This window comes from Chanodichthys erythropterus, chromosome 24, assembly GCF_024489055.1.
Source record: "Chanodichthys erythropterus isolate Z2021 chromosome 24, ASM2448905v1, whole genome shotgun sequence".
NCBI lineage: Eukaryota > Metazoa > Chordata > Actinopteri > Cypriniformes > Xenocyprididae > Chanodichthys > Chanodichthys erythropterus.
The window spans coordinates 622,268-641,760 of NC_090244.1; the positions used below are offsets into that span (position 1 = coordinate 622,268).

The 19,493-nt window shown below is 35.0% G+C and overlaps 2 protein-coding genes across 7 annotated transcripts; both read right to left on the bottom strand.

Moving 5' to 3' along the window:
• Positions 1-238: 238 nt before the first annotated feature.
• LOC137015394 (ubiquitin-ribosomal protein eL40 fusion protein-like) lies at positions 239-10,311 on the bottom strand. 6 transcript variants are annotated; one of them, XM_067380331.1, is made up of 7 exons: positions 10,108-10,311; positions 6,544-6,675; positions 5,801-5,900; positions 3,723-3,779; positions 1,911-3,037; positions 962-1,065; positions 239-880 (listed from the first exon to the last, which is right to left on the bottom strand). In XM_067380331.1, exons 1-5 carry the CDS (start codon positions 10,232-10,234, stop codon positions 3,022-3,024), a joined length of 432 nt encoding a protein of 143 aa, XP_067236432.1. In that variant the 5' UTR covers positions 10,235-10,311; the 3' UTR covers positions 239-880; positions 962-1,065; positions 1,911-3,021. The 6 variants fall into 6 exon arrangements, 5 of the variants coding, with proteins under 5 accessions (XP_067236432.1, XP_067236431.1, XP_067236429.1 ...); XM_067380330.1 differs by having other exon boundaries at positions 3,723-3,782; XM_067380328.1 differs by having other exon boundaries at positions 3,540-3,782.
• A 6,050-nt stretch (positions 10,312-16,361) lies between these two features.
• On the bottom strand, positions 16,362-17,997 carry LOC137015134 (uncharacterized). The gene is made up of 3 exons (XM_067379858.1): positions 17,991-17,997; positions 17,368-17,574; positions 16,362-17,173 (listed from the first exon to the last, which is right to left on the bottom strand). The coding sequence occupies exons 1-3, from the start codon at positions 17,995-17,997 to the stop codon at positions 16,362-16,364; spliced, it is 1,026 nt and encodes a 341-aa protein (XP_067235959.1).
• Positions 17,998-19,493: the final 1,496 nt, after the last annotated feature.

Sequence of the window (19,493 nt, forward strand, 5' to 3'; positions counted from 1 at the left end):
ATCAAAAATATCTTAATTTGTGTTCTAAAGATGAAGGAAGGTCTTACGGGTGTGGAACGACATGAGGGTGAGTAATTAATGACAGAAATTTACATTTTATTTGACTACCCCTATAAAGCAAATGGAAGTTATCAAAATTTCACAAAAAAACAACAATGTACAAGTGATTTAATAAATTTTAATTTAAAAAAATATGTATTTATTTATTATGTACAATATTTACATCTGAATGCACAGAGATAGGGTACAACAGGGCTAAAAGCACAGCTTAAGATAAAATGTGCTTTTGTGATTGTAGAAGAAAATATATTCAGTATTGAACATTTATGAAGCAACAGATTTTGTGTGAAAATAAATCATAAAAGTGGTTCATTTTGTTTAAAACACTTGCCCCACAGACACAGTATTGATACTTTAGCTAAAATAATATGTTTTCAAGTTAATACTTGTTCAAAACAATCACTTTAGCACTTTATTTTAGGCTCCAATTCTCTTAATATTTGTTTATTAGTGTGCATATTACTAGTATATCAGTTGTTTATTAACACTTATAAAGCACATATTAATGCTTTATTCTGCATGACCTTATTCTACATCCCATAATCTACCCAATATCTAAATTGAACTATTAATAAGCAGTAAATTAGTAGTTTATTAAGGCAAAAGTGTGTTCCCCATACTAAAGTGCTACCGTTTATTTTGATAAATAAAGAATTAGTTTTTGTTCAATACATATACTGTCATTAAAATATGCTAATATTTTTGAACTATTTAAAACAGGAAAATGCTTTAAACTTTCTCTTTCTCTTTGGTTTGCTTCTCATGTTCAAGCGTAGTTCTTCCATCGATTCAGTCTTGTGAATTCTGTCTTTACACCCGTCTACAGAAGAAGAAGATGCAGAAGATCAGTTTTAAGACACACAGAGATTTAAATCACGTCAAACACTGCTGTTATACACACCTCCATGTTGGGATACGTAGTATCTCCATTTTTAACACCATAAAATCCAAGCGTACGATCGTTCTGCATTTGACCGCCATTGAAGAGAAGCACACACTGAGCGACTGTGACAGAAAACAGCAACATCAATCATCATATAACAACTTTACACAATTAACCCAAGATTTCCTCATGAAGAAGGCTTTGGGAAATTATTTATTTGCAACTTTCTTAGTCTCAAGCCTCTCACCTGAGAAGAGATGCATCTGAGTGATTCTATAATTGGAGATGCATTTCGCATCTCAAAAAGTTAAGGAAAAAAATGTTAGCTAAAAGAAATTCCTTCCAGTGTTTTATTGAAATCATATTCAGTTTTAATAATTCAGTGCTTGCCAAACACAATTTACTTCCTTTTTCTAACTTTTAATGAAAAAATATATATATTTTTTCAGCTTTATAAGTCACTTTTTACAGATATTTTCTTGCATATGCATGGCTTTTGATTGCATAGTTGATGCATGGGTTGCATCTTGTGCATCATCGTATACACTTCCACCAAGTGGCATGTTGATTTGTATGTCGTATGTCCATTTTCCCCCTCAAAACCAAGATGGTTGATGCTACAAAAAAAAAAATTGTAGCATCAAGCAAAATCTAACGAGTCATGTGACATTATTGATTTAAGTTTGGGAGGATATTCTGATTTCATAGTGGACATCATGCATCAATAACTATATTCCAGCTAAATTCAGTGAGTGTTGTTTTTGAAAAAGACTTCATCTGCAGTAACGTTTCTGACTGTAAATGAATGTATTTGTGTTACCAATAGAGTAGATCATCACACCGCTCACATTTACACCGGCCAGAGACACACCAGGATTACAGTCATACGTCCAGATTACACACACACACACACACACACACACACACACACACACTGAAAGTGAAAGTTTTCTGAAGATGTTCTCACCCTCAGGTCACCACAGATGTAGATGAGTTTGTTTCTTCATGGGAACAGGTTTGGAGGAATTCAGCATTACAGCACAAACTCAGCTCAGTCCTGTTGATTCCTGCAGTGAAGTCCATCGTGTCTGAATCAGGAGAGAAAAACGCACAGGTCAAACACTGTTCACAGATCAGTTCTAATGAAACATATGGGTGGTTTTGATGTGAGAAGACAACTTTCACTGGATCAAGCATTATTATAGACTATGTTCTCATTTTGAAAGATGTTACGGTAACACTTGTGTATAATGCATTATATAAGTATATTTATAATGCAGTAATTATGATTTGTAATGCACTGTATGATCTCATTAATAATTGTGAACACAATTATAATACATTATAATACTCATCTATTCACTGAACACACCTTTAGAAAGATTAAAACACATCATAAAAAACAATTTCAGAATCTGTGAATCTATTTTAACTTTGGTTAGTTATTTATGGAAAGATATAATGCATTATAATGTACATTATGAATACATTATAGTGCATTATGTATAAGGGCTTTAAGTAACGTGTTACATGTATTATATTTGGGTTGACTAAACTTAATATTTTGAGACAGCACAAACACTCACTTTTTTAAGTTGAAACAATTTTTTTTTTACAAAATAAATAATCATATAGAGTAATCATAACTGACGTGATGTTAAAGCAAACTGGAATGGATGAATTTACTTGTACAAAAACTGTTTATCCATTGAAAGACAAAGGAAAAATTCAACAAAATAAAAATATTTCCCATTGCACGTATGATTTAATATTTGCATATGAATGTACAGAAACATACAGGAAATGCACAGAATGTCAAAACTAAACCCTTAACTTTATAAACCATAAAAATTCATGATAAATTATTTTTGGGAACCATTTTACATTAGGATGGCTTCAGAAGAGAATATATGATAGTGAATGTTGATGGTAGTCAAATGTAAAGACACTTTAACTGATGACAATATGAATATATTTCTGTGGATCATATGAAGATGTGGTGTTCAATCTGTTGCATCAGAGCCAAATGTTCAATAAACTGAGTCCTGGACATTTCTTTATCTTCATCATCGTCATCTTCAAAGGTAAGTGTTTCTGTGAGAGATGACGTGAAACAAAACAGAAGTTTCCTGAGATCTCGGTACCTTTAAAAAGCTGCTGTCCGTAACTTTTTTGTGTTCAAAATTTACAAAAATTATATAATGAGCGAGTACATCATGAATCTATTTTCCAAACCGTGTTTTTGTCTTATCCTGAATCACTACGATACACCTATATTAAGTGTTTATATTGGGACTATTTTAGACTGGATCGGGTCATACCGCTGCGGAGGATCACAGTACTATGGTGTGATTCGTCATTCACATAAACAGAGAGAAGTAGTTCCGGCTACAATGTTCTTCCGCAAAAAACATGCAACAGTTCAGTTTATTATTAACCGCTAGAGCACCAAATGTTACAGACTGCAGCTTTAAAGGTATTTTTCACTCTACACAATAAAGTTTCAATTTATATTGCCACAAAATGAAGCAAAAAAAATGTGTATGTGTATAAAAGCTGTAAACATGGAATAATAAACATATTCGTAACACAAAACCTCTAATAGGCCAAGAGTATGCATGCATTTGTGGATTTCTGACTCAAAACTGGCCTTCTGTCACTTGCCCATGAGAAGAATGAAACTCGATTTTCACTGTAATGGAGGCTGAAATGAAAAGCTCAGTTAGTTTAAGACTAAAGAAATGCTTTAATTAATGTCAAATACGTGTGTAATTCATACTTCCCATTTGTTTCGTGAAATGATTCACTGTTTCGAAACGCCACACTCTGGCGACCCCTGCTGGACAGAACGGTGTAAATACAAGCCAAAACATGCATGAAATCACCTTTTACAAACCTACTGCTAATGATCTATTGAAGGTGTGATCAATTTAATGCAATTAACAAATCATACAACACTATTGAATATGAGGGCTCTTTATAATATGTGTTATTTTATTAAACTGTAGGGTTTGTTTTGTTTGTTTAATGGAGAGCTTGATTAATCAAAGTAATAAGACACTCTTAAAGTCATGGAGAACATAAAAAGATCAGTCAGAAGCTTTTATTGTGTGAAGATTAAAGAATTTTTGCTTCATCATCATAAAGTTTTCATTTATATTGCCACAAAATGAAAATCAAAACTCATGAAAGTCAACATTTTAAATGGAACAAAACAAAAATGTGTGTATAAAAGTTGTATGTGTGTGTAAATATGGACTTACGGAGATTAAATACATTTTTAGATTATAAATCAAATCTGATGGTTCAGTGAGGCCTGCACTGACAGCAAGATCATCAACACTTTCAATGCTCAGAAAGCTATAGATGTATTTAAAACAGATCCCAGAATAATTATAAAATCAGAGCTGTTTTCCAGAGAGAGATAATGACAATTATTTGTAACACCATACTGGAATAATGAAAAAAGTGTGGTCTTTGTATCTGCTCACAAATAAAGTAAAAGAAATAACATTTAAATTACAAATGTCACCCGACCAAAGCGTTTCTTAAGTAATATAAGTCAGATATTGAAGTGAATTGTTCTTTCTGTCGCTCTGCTGAGGAAGATTTCACTCACTTGTTTTGGCAATGAATCCACACTGAGACATGTTGGTACAATTAATAAAGAGTTTGGATGGAAACTGATTTATTAATAATTAAACGAGTCTAGTTATAGACATGAGAATAAAACACTCATCAATCACTGCAGTGAGCTGAAAATATCACTCATTTTTATTCAGTTTAATGACAAAAAACACTAATTTCTGTCCATTTTAGTGTAAACACAAAGTTAGTGTGTCTCAATTCATGTACCTGTGCACTAAAATAATACAAAATATGTAGTTTAATTGAATATTAAAGCACTTCCAGAGAGAAAACAAGCATTTGGTCACTCTAAAAACTATAAATGGTCCTTATATAAAAATATATACACGTATCCTTTATACACACCTTTATAAAAGAATGAATGAAATCTTTATTTCGAACTCGAAAGAAAAAAATATGTACAAATCAGTAACATAAAAGAAATTATAATATATTTTAAACACAGTAAACTGGTATTCTCATGATATGCTATACTTTGTTTACTACTTGTTTGCTCTCTTTTGTATTGTGTTTAATGTTTGTAAGGTGGTTTTGTACTAAAAAAGAAACCAATAATAACAATCACACAATGATCATAAATATATTGAAACTGTGATCTGATCAGTGTGATATAGTTCAGATTTACTATATTTTCTTCTGATTTCAGCCTCTTATAGTAAAGTGTTTCATGACACACTGAATTTGTAATAAATGTATATGGATCATCAGTTATTATAAAGAAGCACAATGTTTGTCTTCATAATCTTTCATCATAACTTGATTCAGAAACGCTTTTCTTCTCAGTCTGTGAACTGTGTTGTGTTAAAATGATCAGTAACACTTTATTCTGATGATCCACTTCAGATATTTCACTGACTGTGAGTAAATTCATAACCACATGTCAAATTATTACTAACTATACTGATACTGTAACGAGAGTTAGTTTATGTTCCTGTAGTAAAGTTACTCATAGTGATCAGAGTGTCAAAGTATTGAAATCAAGTTCTCATATATTCTCTGTGAACTTTATGGATCTTCATTAAAGGTTTAATATTGAGTTTCTCCTGCAGTTCAGATCAAGTGTTTCTGGTTCAGTGTGATCATTATCAAACACTTTACTGTGAGACATCTGAACACAATATATGTGAACATTTCAGTGAGATCACACTTTACCTGATCACATCACAGTATCTATATATTTATTATATATTTTTATATTTACTGAATTACATTATGCAACACGATCCACTGGATTCCTCCTGCTGCATATCAGCCAGTTTTTCCATAGACTCAGTCCTGGGAACTCCTTTATCTTCATCTGGAGGTGGACCTGATATGGACCAGAACAACAAGAAACTGAATTATAATGTGCTTTGAATCTGTTTTACACTCATCATAATACAGTTTATATTAATATTATGTAGGAGATCTGTGGGATAATTGTTCATTTCTGTCAGTTTTTATATGAGCATGTCTTACACTATATGTGTTCATCAGAAAGATCAACAATAACACAATTATGAAGATCAAAACTCAGTGAAAATATAAACAAACCGATGTTTTGACCAACATTCTGAAGTCTCTCCCAGATAACACAGAAATGTTATAAGAATGTTTTACTAATGTTCCCAATAGGTTATGAAAACATTATTTCTGAACTTTTTCTTGTTCAAATGAAGGTTAGTAAAACATAAAGAGAAAGTTCCATATTATTCATTTACAAACATTATGGGAATGTTACTTTTGAATGAAACAAATAACAAGTAGTAACATTCAAAAAACACTGACACGTTTTAGAAAACACTTTCCTTGAACAATGTATAAATAATGTTTCTGTGTCAAAAAACACAGAATGTGCATTGAGTTTAAGAGCAGAATTCACTAAAGCATTACTAATATAAATCACTGTAGAGAAAACAAGTGAGCGAAGACATGAAGAGTCAGACTGAAGGTTATAAATGAACTGATGTTACCTCCTCCTCCTCCTCTTCCAGCAGGTGGACATATAATCATGAGCATAGTACACCCATTGGATACGCCATAATAACGGAGTGTATGATCATTTTCCAGTTCCTTGTCTCTGTAGAGTAGTCTGCACATGTGATCTATGAAAAACAACAACAGCAAACATCAATACATCAACCTATGGAGTCAAATTAATGCCTTAAAGTTTTGCACAAAAATAAAGTTTTGCAAAACAAAAAAAAAAAAGAATTGAGCAATAAAAAAATGTTTTGCAAACAAAAATGAAGAATTGCAAAGGAAAAATAAAGTATTGAGCAGAAAAAAATAAGTTTTGCAAACAAAAATAATAAATTGCAAACAGTGGCGTACCGCAAGTCTGTGAGGCCCCCCCGCAAAGAATGAGATGGGGCCCCTCCCACAAGCAGTGATGTCATGTGTTAAAATTTGTTGTGCACCTGAGTCCATCTGCCCCACAGTTTACAAAAACTGATTTAACAGTGAATTAGCATTGCATTGATTCATTTGATGTTATTATCGAATAATATTATAGCCTAGCCTATGATAGGTCTATATAATGTTTAGTGATTTTGATATCGTAGACTAAAATACTGGCAGGAATAAATATTTAGGATAATTTACTCATTAAAACCAAAGGAGCGCCAAGAGAACTGATAACAGCCGCAACGAGCACTGGCCGTGATTTCAGAAACAACACATTCCAGCGGAGAGATCGCCTCTTATTTAACACAGACCTACACATTTCTTATCAAATGGAGATGTTTCTTTCTGTACAGTTATTCGCCGAGTTTAAATTAATTTTTGAGACGTTTCAGAAAGATTCTCGCAGAGAGACAGCTGAAAGCGCACCCTGTTTTTTATTTATTCTATTTTACAAAAGTAGCCTACAGGGTGTTGTTATTGTGAGCGTAAATATAAAATAAAATGTAAAAAAGTAGACCATTTGTAGTCTTGCATCAATCTGTAGGCTATCGCCAAAAATGAGGGAAGGCCTGTTTTAAGTTGTTTCTGTCATGAGGAAAAAATCCATCAGAACGCGCCGGCGCATTCGTCGGCCAGAGGGATAAAAATGTAGCCAATTTAGTTTCATATTTATATTTAAATATTGGGCTATAGCCTAATATTATTATTTTTTTAAATGTCACCTATGTTGATTATGAAAAGTAAGTAGCACGACGGATGCGCAATGTGAGGAGACATGCAGCGGGTCAGACATGAGTTTGACCACTTCATTAAGTTTTGTTTTATAGTAAGTCTTTCTTTCAAGTGAATTTCGTTTTGTAGAAATTGTATCTTAATTTCAATCAATGTTTCATCAACCAATTGCCTATATTTAATAAATAGGAAGAAAACCATGAACGTCGGTTGTGGAATGGATTGAAGTGCGTAACAAACGAATCCATGTTTCTGTGGCCTTTGAAAAGGCTGAAGCGATAGACGTCTTTTTGTTTTTATTAAATTTCTTTATTACTTTATTACATGTCTTTATTACTTAATGAATTGATAAGATATTTTTGGTCTAACAATATATTTTAGCTGGTCTCATTTCTAAGTTAGACACAAATTTGCGTATAGGCTATATAAGCCTATATAAGCCTAGACAAGCGTAAATTGCTGTTTCGGCCGCAAATTTTCAGTAATTTCGATCGGTGCATCAAATGATGTAGGCCTAAACTAAATTCATGTAGTTACAGTAAAAGAATACAGAAATAACTCTAGACTTATTGGCTAAGCTACATTTGGAAAAGAACTTCAGACATTCCGGTAGCTGACCATTAGCAGAGCTGGCGATGGGGTAAATACGTTTGGGCAATATATAATAATATAAATAACAATAATAATGTCTCAGCAAAGACCGAACATATTTAAGCTATTTGTCTCGGCACACGTCTGCTATCAGTAACACAGCGCATCAAAGCTTGCTGTTGTCTTGGCTACCTTACAAACGGTGATGGAAACAACAGTGATGAATTTTTCCTCCTTTTGTGGTAATTTAGCACTATTTTCTATGATCTTCTGCTTGTATTTTTGGGCTTCAGTTGGATGCTTTATTTTCATCTTTAGTCAACTGAGTTCAGTTCTAAAAAAAAAAAAGCAAAGGCTATAAAGTAGTCTAGCCTAAAGTGTTCATCACGCACCGCGGGGGCTGCGGGGGTGTCCCGTACGCCACTGATTGCAAAATAAAATAACGTAGTGCAAAAATAAAAATATAATCAATTACAAAAATCAATGACAGCTGTAATCCTATTTTATCTTTGCCACATATTTTTCATGCTCAAACCTACTAAATCATTTGCAACGCTCATTTTATTCTGCGTTTCAGTCAAGCGTGCGCTCACGATACCGGTTTTCTTTTGCGCTGCACTTTTCTGCGCGGATCTCTTTATGGCACTGGTTTGACGTGGGGGTGGAGTCAAGAAACGGGGGCACGCCCCCGCGAAACACGTCATCGGCAGGAGATGCAGATCGGAACAGAACAGATCAAGCATAGAGACAGAGCGCATTTATTATAATCTGAAAACCACGCCCACCGGGGGAAAACAATCCAACCGTCTCCATTGACTTTGTATTGCGTGAGGCTGCCTTCTTGTCTTTTCTGACTCATTACAAAAAAACAGAACAATGCCTAAAAGCTGCTGTGTGACAAGGTGTACAGCTAACAAGCTAAAAAACCCAGAAATAAGTTTTTATAAGCTGTCGACCCCAAAAAAACGAATGTTTAAGGACACAAAAGTGGATACAGGCAGTGAGACAGAGCGCAACGGGTCATATTACTATAAGAAATGCATTGGAGGGGGTCGTAATCGGCGACAACATATGCTAAACAAACCAACAAAAACAAACCATTCATTATTTTTAACCATGTCAAAGAATTATTTCACCTGTCGCCGATTAGGTTCCCCTCCAATGTATTTCGCGGAGGCGTGCCCCCGTTTCTTGACTCCACCCCCACGTCAAACCAGTGCCATAAAGAGAACCGCGCAGAAAAGTGCAGCGCAAAGGAAAACGCACAGCGCACGCTTGACTGAAACGCAGAATAAAATGAGCGTTGCAAATGATTTAGTAGGTTTGAGCATGAAAAATATGTGGCAAAGATAAAATAGGATTACAGCTGTCATTGATTTTTGTAATTGATTATATTTTTATTTTTGCACTACTTTATTTTATTTTGCAATTTATTATTTTTGTTTGCAAAACATTTTTTATTGCTCAATTCTTTTTTGTGTTTTGCAAAACTTTATTTTTGTGCAAAACTTTAAGGCATTAATTTGACTCCATATTCTCAACCTCATTAAGAGCTGAAGATGAATCATTTCATCATTAACAGGGGTTACTACTATAAACATCACCGTTAAAATATGGTTACTGTAGTAAATTATGGTTGATTTCTGTAAGGGTAAATCACACAGATAATATTTCTTTACAACCTTTGTGAAGTTCAGGGTCTTTGATCAGATCTGATTAATCGACATCTTTTCCCAGATGTTTAAATCATTTTCGCATGTAGTTATGATGAGATGTTCAAACGAATCACACTGAAGAGCTCGACTCACATGGAAGATCAGGACAGACTCTTCTTTTTAACTCTTTAACAGTCATGTTCCTCAGCTCCTCTTCTGAATCCACATATACTGATAATGTTTTTCCGGTAAGTTCATTTACAAATATTCTGCAGTTCATTTTGCAGAATTCCTGTAGCGTATATGAAATAAATACTGCGCAGTGTTTTACTTTCACTCTTGTAACATCCGCTCAGAGATGACTCCGCCCACTTCCTCCAGCACTCTCTTCCCGAAGTGTTTTTATGTTTGCATGTATGCATGGGTTTGTTTGTTTATAATCTTCAATAAAAACACATTTGATGGTCATAACATGATTTAAGCATGTGTGCGTGAAACATTTAAAATCATTAACAACGGGTATCATTTAGCATGATAATATTACAGACAAACACATTTTCCTCTGGTGATTTGTGTCAGGCCCATCTGTAAGATTTTGTTATCAATTTGTTTTATGTGTCAAGTATACCAATGCAGAAAAGATATTGAACATGTTTTGTCACTATCACACAATACAAGATTATTGTCAAATAAATAAATGAACTTGAAATGACTTTAGTTCACATGTAGAGATTACAGAATGACCTCCAGTAACCCTGATAATGGGTTAAAGTGTTAGTTTACCCTCATGTCGGCTTTCTTTCTTCTGCTGAACATAAAAGAAGATATTCTGAAGAATGTTGGGAACCAGAATGTGTCAGAATGTTTTATTTCATCTTCAACAGAGGAACGTTATATTTGGAGAATGAGTGAATGATGACAGAATTGTCATTTTTAGGTGAACTCTTTAAGATAAATAATAACCCATTGCTTTCAGACATAATGATTTAATTGTATTAGGTTTTGCATGTGGATGTAGGCTATATTTAAACCTTTTTTAGAGACTTTGTCAAAGCTGAGTGTTTTTTGTTAATTTGATAAGTTGAAATGTCAGTTTTATCATTATTATTACAGTCAAATCTGGACACAGAGAAAGCATTTCATAACTCATATGGTGATAGCTTGATCAGTCACACAAACATGATCAGTGAGATCTGTGGTGAAACACTGACAGATTCAGATTCTAGTGGCCTTATGGGAAAAAAGCTTTATATTCCCAAACAGCTCTGATCATGTTATGTTGGGCATTGTCAAATTCAGATATACTTGGTGTTTTTGATGTTGGTGATTCGTTCATTATGAACTACTGTTTTCTATTTTGCATAGGCCTATTTCCACGAAATTCACTTGTGTCATGAAATATTTTACTTTAAGAGGCTGAAGTCAGAATATAGTGAATGTTTTGGACAATATCAGACTTTAATGATCAGATTCCAGCTGTTGCATATATCAGCTAATATTTCTATATTCACTAACTCTATAAACTCTTCTGTCAGCACTCTATAATTATACAAAACATTATTTCCATTCAAAAGGATGGAAATTGATTTATTAATAATTAAATGAGTCTCTATGAAAATAAAACACACATCAATCACTGCTGAGGTTAAAGTACTTATAATATTTATTCAATTAAATAGTAATAAAGACCTACAGGTTCATTTCTGTTCATTTTTATATAAACACAAAGTTAGTGTGTCTCAATTCATGTACCTGAGCACTAAAATAACACAAAATATGTAGTTTAGTTGAATATTAAAACATTTACAGAGAGAAAACAAGCATTTAGTCACTTTTAAAACTATAAATGGATCCTTTATATACTATATATATATATATATATATATATATATATATATACACGATTTGTTTACTTAGTATTGAATATCTGTAAGGTGTTTTTGTACTAAAAAGAAGCTACAGTCTGCAGTGGATGTTGAAGAGTGAGTAATAAGAGATTGAGAGGATTTCTGTGAACTGAAGCTTGATATTCTGATCTCAGTTCAGATTCACACGTGTGTTTATGAGATCTGATCTGCTGTAGAAATTCACTCACTTTACTGTAGTGACTCTGAACTATACCTGATCACACTATCAATATATTTATGATCACACCATCAATATATTGATCAGGATCATGAGAGGCTGAACATTATTCACTGAGGCTGCTGCATATCACATAATAGTTTTTCCATAGAGCAGGACCTGGGAATTATTTCAACTTCATCTTTTTGTTTGGCTCCTACACGTTCATCTACAGGTGGAGGGTATCTGTGTTTGCATCGTCTTAAAATTGCAATACCTGATGTGAAACAGAGCAACAACAGATCAGAAGCTTTAATTGTGTGAAGGATCAATAATTAAAGGTCTTTTGCTTCATCATAATGAAGTTTTGATTTATACTGCCACAAAATGAAAATCAAAACTCATGAAAGTCAACATTTTAAATGGAACAAAACATAAAACACGTGTTTAAAACATGTATTTGTGTGTAAATATGGGATTATGAAAATGTCACAAAAGCTACTATAAAAAAATCATGTGGACTTTTGACTCTATCATGACGTCTATAAGAAGATGCTTTAAATACCGTAGAGATCCTGATCACTGTTTCGATATTCTTTGCAGATAACATCCTTGTGTTTAATGCCATAAGAGCCAAGTGTGCGATTCCTGTCTAGACGCTTGCCTTTGTAGAAAAGTGGACAAGGTTCACTACGACAAATGAAGAAATCTATGAAATGAACAACAAAATGTTTACATTTACACTGATAGATTATGTTTTGCTCATTAAGATTATGTTTCTGATTCTTTGCAAAGTTCACAGCCTCATTGAGAAGAGCTGAAGCTACAGTCAAACAATAATACAGATTTTATTTACAGTTATTAGTCATTTTTACAGAATCGACTTACCGATTTTGATTTCTACTTCTTTAACTCTTGTGTTCTTGAATTCCTCCTCTGAGTTCGCCACAGATACTTCTGTCTGTCTGCCTTTATCTAATAAACAGATATAATAACTCATTTTGAATGTGCTGGAACTGCTACAGAATTAATGCATGATTAAACAGGAACTGATCCAGCATAAGCATGTGATGCAGTAGTTTCAGTTTCATCTGTGTTCAGTGAGCGTTCACTGTCAGCACAATGTTTGTCTTCATAATCTTTCACCATATAACTTCTTTCAGTCTGTAAACTGTATTGCATAAAAATTCTCGGTAACACTTCATTTTGATGGTCCAATAGCTGCACCATGTTTATTTACTTTAAACATCAGATGAAGTGGATTCTCTTTAATACAGATGATGCTGAGTCAATAATAAATCAGTCATGTCAAAAATGATGATAACCGATGTATTTTTCCATGAATCTGCTATATTAGCTATTATTGTTTGGTAGATTGTTCAATACCGCTGCGTGTGAACGGATATTAATATTGTTGATCTATCGTTGTGTTAGTTTTTGCTCAAATATGCAGCTTGATGACGCCAAGTTTGAGAGTGGAATCTTGGGACATGTGGTCTCCATCTCAACGGACGGTGCAAAAGAATAGGGATTGGACTCGGGCAGAAATCATGTTCATGGATGTGATTATTAACGTTACTGTAGTGTGAAGCAGAGCAGGAGCGAGTGTTGTGGAGCTGAACGAGGAGCTGGAGCGATTGATCAACACATGCCTCACGAGCAGCGGGACTTTTATTATGACACAGTCGCCGGCGCCGCTTCCGCTTTTCCGGTCATACATTTGAGAGTGTTGAAAATGATGTTATAACGTTACTCTGTGCGTTCGCTCGGCGGCTGCTGTGAGACACTGTTGTTGTTTTCTGTCTATAAATATATCAAACAGTTGTTCCCTTGTCTATTAAAACATATAATATTAAAGCGTATTTGGTGTTTCCATGGTTTCTACAAAATAAAACCGGAAACCGAGGGTAACGCGGGTATGACGCCATTGACACGCGACTCCTCACACGTCTTGGTTAATATTGCAGTTTTCTCACGATTTACAAATAGTTGGAAACATTTGGGATATTGTAAGTACTCAAGTGAACAACAAAATATATAACACTGACCTAGTGATTTTTGGATTCTCCAGCTTTGTTGTTGTTGAGCTGTTAAAGCACCGCCCTCTTCTGGAAAGGGGGCGGGGAGCAGCAGCTCATTTGCATTTAAAGGGACACACACACAAACTGTGTTTTTGTTCACACCCAAATAGGAGCAAATTTGACAAGCTATAATAAATGATCTGTGGGGTATTTTGAGCTGAAACTTCACAAACACATTCTGAGACACCAGAGACTGATATTACATCTTGTGAAAGAGGCGTTATAGGTCCACTTTAAATAATAAAACGTTATGAAGCTCAAAACTGTAAACAAGCCAATGTTTTGGTCAACATTCTTTAAATTGTATGAAATCAGTCAGAAGCTTTAATTGTGTGAAGGATCAATATTTGAAATTGGTTTGTTTAAAATCTTCAATAAAAAATACAATGTTGTTTTAATATTAAATAAATTAGATTTGATTATCATAAAATAAGATTCATGCATGCTTGAGCAAAAACTTTAAAATCATTATCAGCACCAAAGTTGAGAATGTAGTGATTATTCTAATAGTTTTTTCCATTGTCACTTTATTACCAATCCTGTATTTCCCGTCACTGACAGTAGAAAGTCATCTGGAAGTGAGTCCCGCAGCTGATTCGCAGAGGGAGAAAATCATCCTCACACTCCCCTTTATTTCTTCTTGAATGAGTCATTGGTCTCGTCCTTTGTATAAACTACTGCTATGTCAGGCTCTTAAAGGGTTAGTTCACCCAAAAATGAAAATAATGTCATCTATTACTCCCTCATGTCGTTCCACACCCATAAGACCTTCATTCATCTTCAGAACACAAATTAAGATATTTTTGATGAAATCTGCATAGCCAGCAATGACATTTCCTCTCTCAAGATCCATTAATGTACAAAAAACATATTTAAATCAGTTCATGTGAGTACAGTGGTTCAATATTAATATTATAAAGCCATGAGAATATTTTTGGTGCAGCAAAAAAAACAAAATAACGACTTATATAGTGATGGCCAATTTCAAAACACTGCTTCAGGAAGCTTCGGATCATAAATGAATCAGTTTATCGAATCATGATTCGGATTGTGTGTCAAACTGCTGAAATCATGTGACTTTGGCGCTCTGAACAGCTGATTCGACACACTGATTCATAACGCTCCGAATCTTCCTGAAGCAGTGTTTTGAAATCGTCCATCACTAAATAAGTCGTTATTTTGTTTTTTTTGCTGCACCAAAAATATTCTCATGGCTTTATAATATTAATATTGAACCACTGTACTCACATGAACTGATTTAAATATGTTTTTAGTACATTAATGGATCTTGAGAGAGGAAATGACATTGCTCAGGCCTCACTGAGCCATCGGATTTCATCAAAAATATCTTAATTTGTGTTCTGAAGATGAACGAAGGTCTTATGAGTGTGGAACGACATGAGTAATAAATGACAGAATTTTAATTTTTGGGTGAACAAACCCTTTAATTTGTGTGTTTAGTTCAATCCATTAAAAAAAAAAAAAACATTGCCAAGAAAAATCAAATTAATGCATTATATATAGGTAACAGCTACAAGAGTGATATTGTGTTTATACAACAGAAAAGGGAAACAATTCTCACAAAATAAAAATATTCAAGTGCATACTTAAATTAATAAACATGAGCAAAAGAAAGGGTTATGTGTAATATCTGCATATGAATGTAAAGAGGAAAACACAAACTCCATCATAGACACACCATATTTCCTCATGATCTGACCTAACGGAGGCATGTACAGTGAAAAAAGACCATGAGATAAGGATGCTGATGAAGTTCAGTTCAGATATATAAAATATCCTGTACACACACTTCACCAACTAACATAATCCTCATAAATATATTGATAGTGTGATCTGATCAGAGTGATATAGTTCAGATTTATTACCATAATGTCAGCCTCTTACAGTAAAGTGTTTCATGACACACTGAATTTATCATAAATGTTATTGATATGGATCATCAGTTCATGTTATTATAAAGAAGCACAATGTTTGTCTTCATATTCTTTCATCATAGAGTAATAACTTGATTCACCTCAGAAACAACTTTAAAATTCTCAGTAACACTTTATTTTGATGCTCCTAACAGACATTCTGCTGACTGTATTTAGTCATTTAGCAGACGCTTTTATCCAAAGCGACTTACAAATGAGAATAGTAGAATCAATCAAATCAACATGAGAACAACAGTATGTAAGTGCTGAGTGAAGTCATAGTTATGACAGTAAAGTGCTCGTAGCAAGTAATTATTTACTTATTTTTTTAAATAAATACCCAGATAGATGGAAGAAGAATAGAAATCAAGGTAAGTGCTACTATTACTGGGTCAAGTGCTGAAGAAAAAGATTTTTTTTGAAAAGGCAGGTCATTCCACCAGCCAGGAACAGACCCGGAGAAGATCCGCGAGAGTGATTTTGTGCCCCTTTGTGATGGCACCACAAGGCGCCGTTCACTTGCAGAACGCAAGTTTCTGGAGGACGCGTAAGTCTGAAGTAGTGAGTTAAGGTATAGCGGAGCAGAGCCAGCGGTCGTTCTGTAAGCAAACATCAGAGCCTTGAATTGGATGCGAGCAGCTACTGGCAGCCAGTGCAGACTGATGAAGAGAGGAGTGACGTGCGCTCTCTTCGGCTCGTTGAAGACCAGTCTTGCTGCAGCGTTCTGGATCAGTTGTAGAGGCTTGACAGTGCATGCTGGAAGTCCAAACAAGAGAGCATTACAATAGTCCAGTCTGGAGAGAACAAGAGCTTGGACAAGAATTTGTGTGGAATGCTCCGATAGGAAGGGTCTAATCTTCCTGATGTTGTACAAGGCAAATCTGCAGGCCCGGGTCGTTGCTGCAACATGATCTGTGAAGGTTAGACCAGCATCCATCACCACTCCAAGGTTTCTGGCTGTCCTGGAAGGAGTGATGGTTGGTGACCCAAGTTGAACTGAAAGGTTGTGATGAAGTGTTGGGTTTGCACCGACCACAAGCAGTTCCGTTTTTGCAAGGTTGAGTTGGAGGTGGTGGTCCTTCATCCAGGCAGAAATGGCTGTCAGGCAGGCTGCGATGCGACCAGCAACCGTCGGATCATCTGGTTGGAATGAGAGGTAGAGTTGTGTGTCATCAGCATAACAGTGATGAAACCATGATCCTGAATGACAGATCCTAGTGATGACATGTAGATGGAGAAGAGAAGTGGTCCAAGCACTGAGCCCTGAGGTACCCCAGTAGCAAGATGATGTGACTTGGACACCTCACCTCTCCAAGATACCCTGAAGGACCTACCTGAGAGGTAAGACTCGAACCACTGGAGTGTGGTTCCTGAGATGCCCTTCGACTTGAGTGTAGACAGGAGGATCTGGTGGATAACTGTGTCAAAAGCAGCAGACAGATCCAGCAAGATGAGTACTGATGATTTTGAAGTCACTCGTGCCAGTCTCAGGGCTTCAGTGACAGTCTCAGTTGAGTGGCCACTCTTGAAACCAGACTGGCCTCAGATAGCATGGAAAAGGAGGAGAGGGTTTGTGTGTTTTCCGTTAAGATGTTATTGTCAGTGTGTGGTGTGGAGAATTGGCCGCTGATGGATGTTATTTTATTTGTGAAGAATGTGGCAAAGTCATCAGCTGTAAGAGTTGATGAGGGAGGGAGGGCAAAGAAGAGAAGGTTTTGAAAAGAGTGCAATTGAACAGTCTAAAGTGGAGCATCAAAATAAAGTGTAAATCTCTACTGCTGGAATATTTTCACACACTTTAACTAAGCAGAAGCTTTTCATTCAAAGCAACAAATGAGCAACAGAAGCAGCAGTGGATGTTGAAGAGTGAATAACAAGAGATTGAGGGTTCAGAGGATTTCTGTGATATTCTGATCTCAGTTCAGATCCACACGTGTGTTTATGAGATCTGATCTACTGTCCATTAGAAATTCACTCACTTTACTGTAGTCAATCTCAACTATATCTGATCACATTATCAATATATTTATGATCACACTATCAATATATTTATGATCACACTATCAATATATTGATCAGGATTATGAGAGGCTGAACATTATTCACTGAGGCTGCTGCATATCCAACAGCAGATTATCCATAGAGCGAGACCTGGGAATTATTTTATCCTCATCTTCAGGTGGAGGTGGTCTTCGTTTGGCTCCTACATCTTTAGGCGATGAAGGTCTGCCTGTGAGAGATGATGAGGAGCAGAACAACAGAAGATCCGTCAGAAACTCAGTGATACTGAATCTTGAATCTTGTGTGAAGGATCAATAATTCAAGATGTGTTACACTCATCATAACACAGTTTATATTAATATTGTGTAGGAGATCTGTGGGATAATTGATCATTTCTGTCAGTTTTTGTATGAGCATGTCTTACACTAGATGTGTTCATCAGAAAGATCAACAATAACACGATTATGAAGATCAAAACTCAATGGTGTTGTGAGACGCAGATATATGATAGTGAATGTTCATGTAAATCTGAATCATATCACACTTTAACTGATGACAGTATGAATATATTTCTGTGGATCATGTGACGCTGAACTGAACTTTATAATACACATCAGACCGTTTCATCAGAGACAAATGTTCAATAGACTGAGTTCTGGACATTTCTTTATCTTTATAATTGTCATCTTTAGAGGAATATGATTCTGGGAGAGAAACTAAACTGATTATTTTCCTGTCTATTATATGAAAGATCAATAATTAAAGGTATTAACACTCATCATAATAAAGTTTCAGTTTATATTGCCACAAAATGAAGCACAAAACTCATGGAAAAAAGCCTGATGTGTCTAAAAGCTGTAAACATGGAATTATAAACATGTTCATAACACAAAACTGACAGAGAAAACAAGCATTTGTGGAGATTTGAGTCAGAAGAGATACTCACGTCTTCGAGAACAAGGTTTCCCTGTAATAGAGGTTGAAATGAAAAGGTGAGTTAGTTTAAGACTATAAAGAAATGCTTTAATTAATGTCAAATATGTGTAATTCATACTTCCACGGCGTAATGTGGAAATCTTATCCTCGTGTTCAATCTTGTAGGAACCAAGTGTGTGATCATCCTGCAGTGAAGTGTGTTTGTAGTGAAGTTCAGCATCATCAACTGTGAAAGAAACACAACATGAGAACAGCAAACACACACACACACACACACACACACACACACACACACACACACGTGTCTTAATCTCAGTCTTCTCATCTGATAATATCAGTTTATGACAGAATCAGACTGACTCACGTTGGTCTTCAGGAATGAGTTTTCTCTTCAGCTCCTCCACTGTGGTGTTCCTCAATTCCTCCTCTGAGCTCGACACACACACCTTCATTCTCTCGCGTTTGTTTATCTGAAAACTCATTTTCACTGTTCTCCAACCTTTACCAAGTTACTAATGTCAGA

What these genes read in the sequence shown, in the direction of transcription:
- LOC137015394 (XM_067380328.1), bottom strand. Translation starts at nt 10,234, where the DNA reads ATGAACTGCAGAATATTTGTAAATGAACTTACCGGAAAAACATTATCA. An exon ending in AGTCTGTCCTGATCTTCCAT is followed by an intron (nt 6,676 to 10,107) that starts GTGAGTCGAGCT and finishes TGTTTTTCATAG; the next exon opens with ATCACATGTGCAGACTACTC. An exon ending in AGTGGATCGTGTTGCATAAT is followed by an intron (nt 3,783 to 5,800) that starts GTAATTCAGTAA and finishes CGTTCTGTCCAG; the next exon opens with CAGGGGTCGCCAGAGTGTGG.
- LOC137015134 (XM_067379858.1), bottom strand. An exon ending in GTTCGAGTCTTACCTCTCAG is followed by an intron (nt 17,174 to 17,367) that starts GTAGGTCCTTCA and finishes CATTCCAACCAG; the next exon opens with ATGATCCGACGGTTGCTGGT.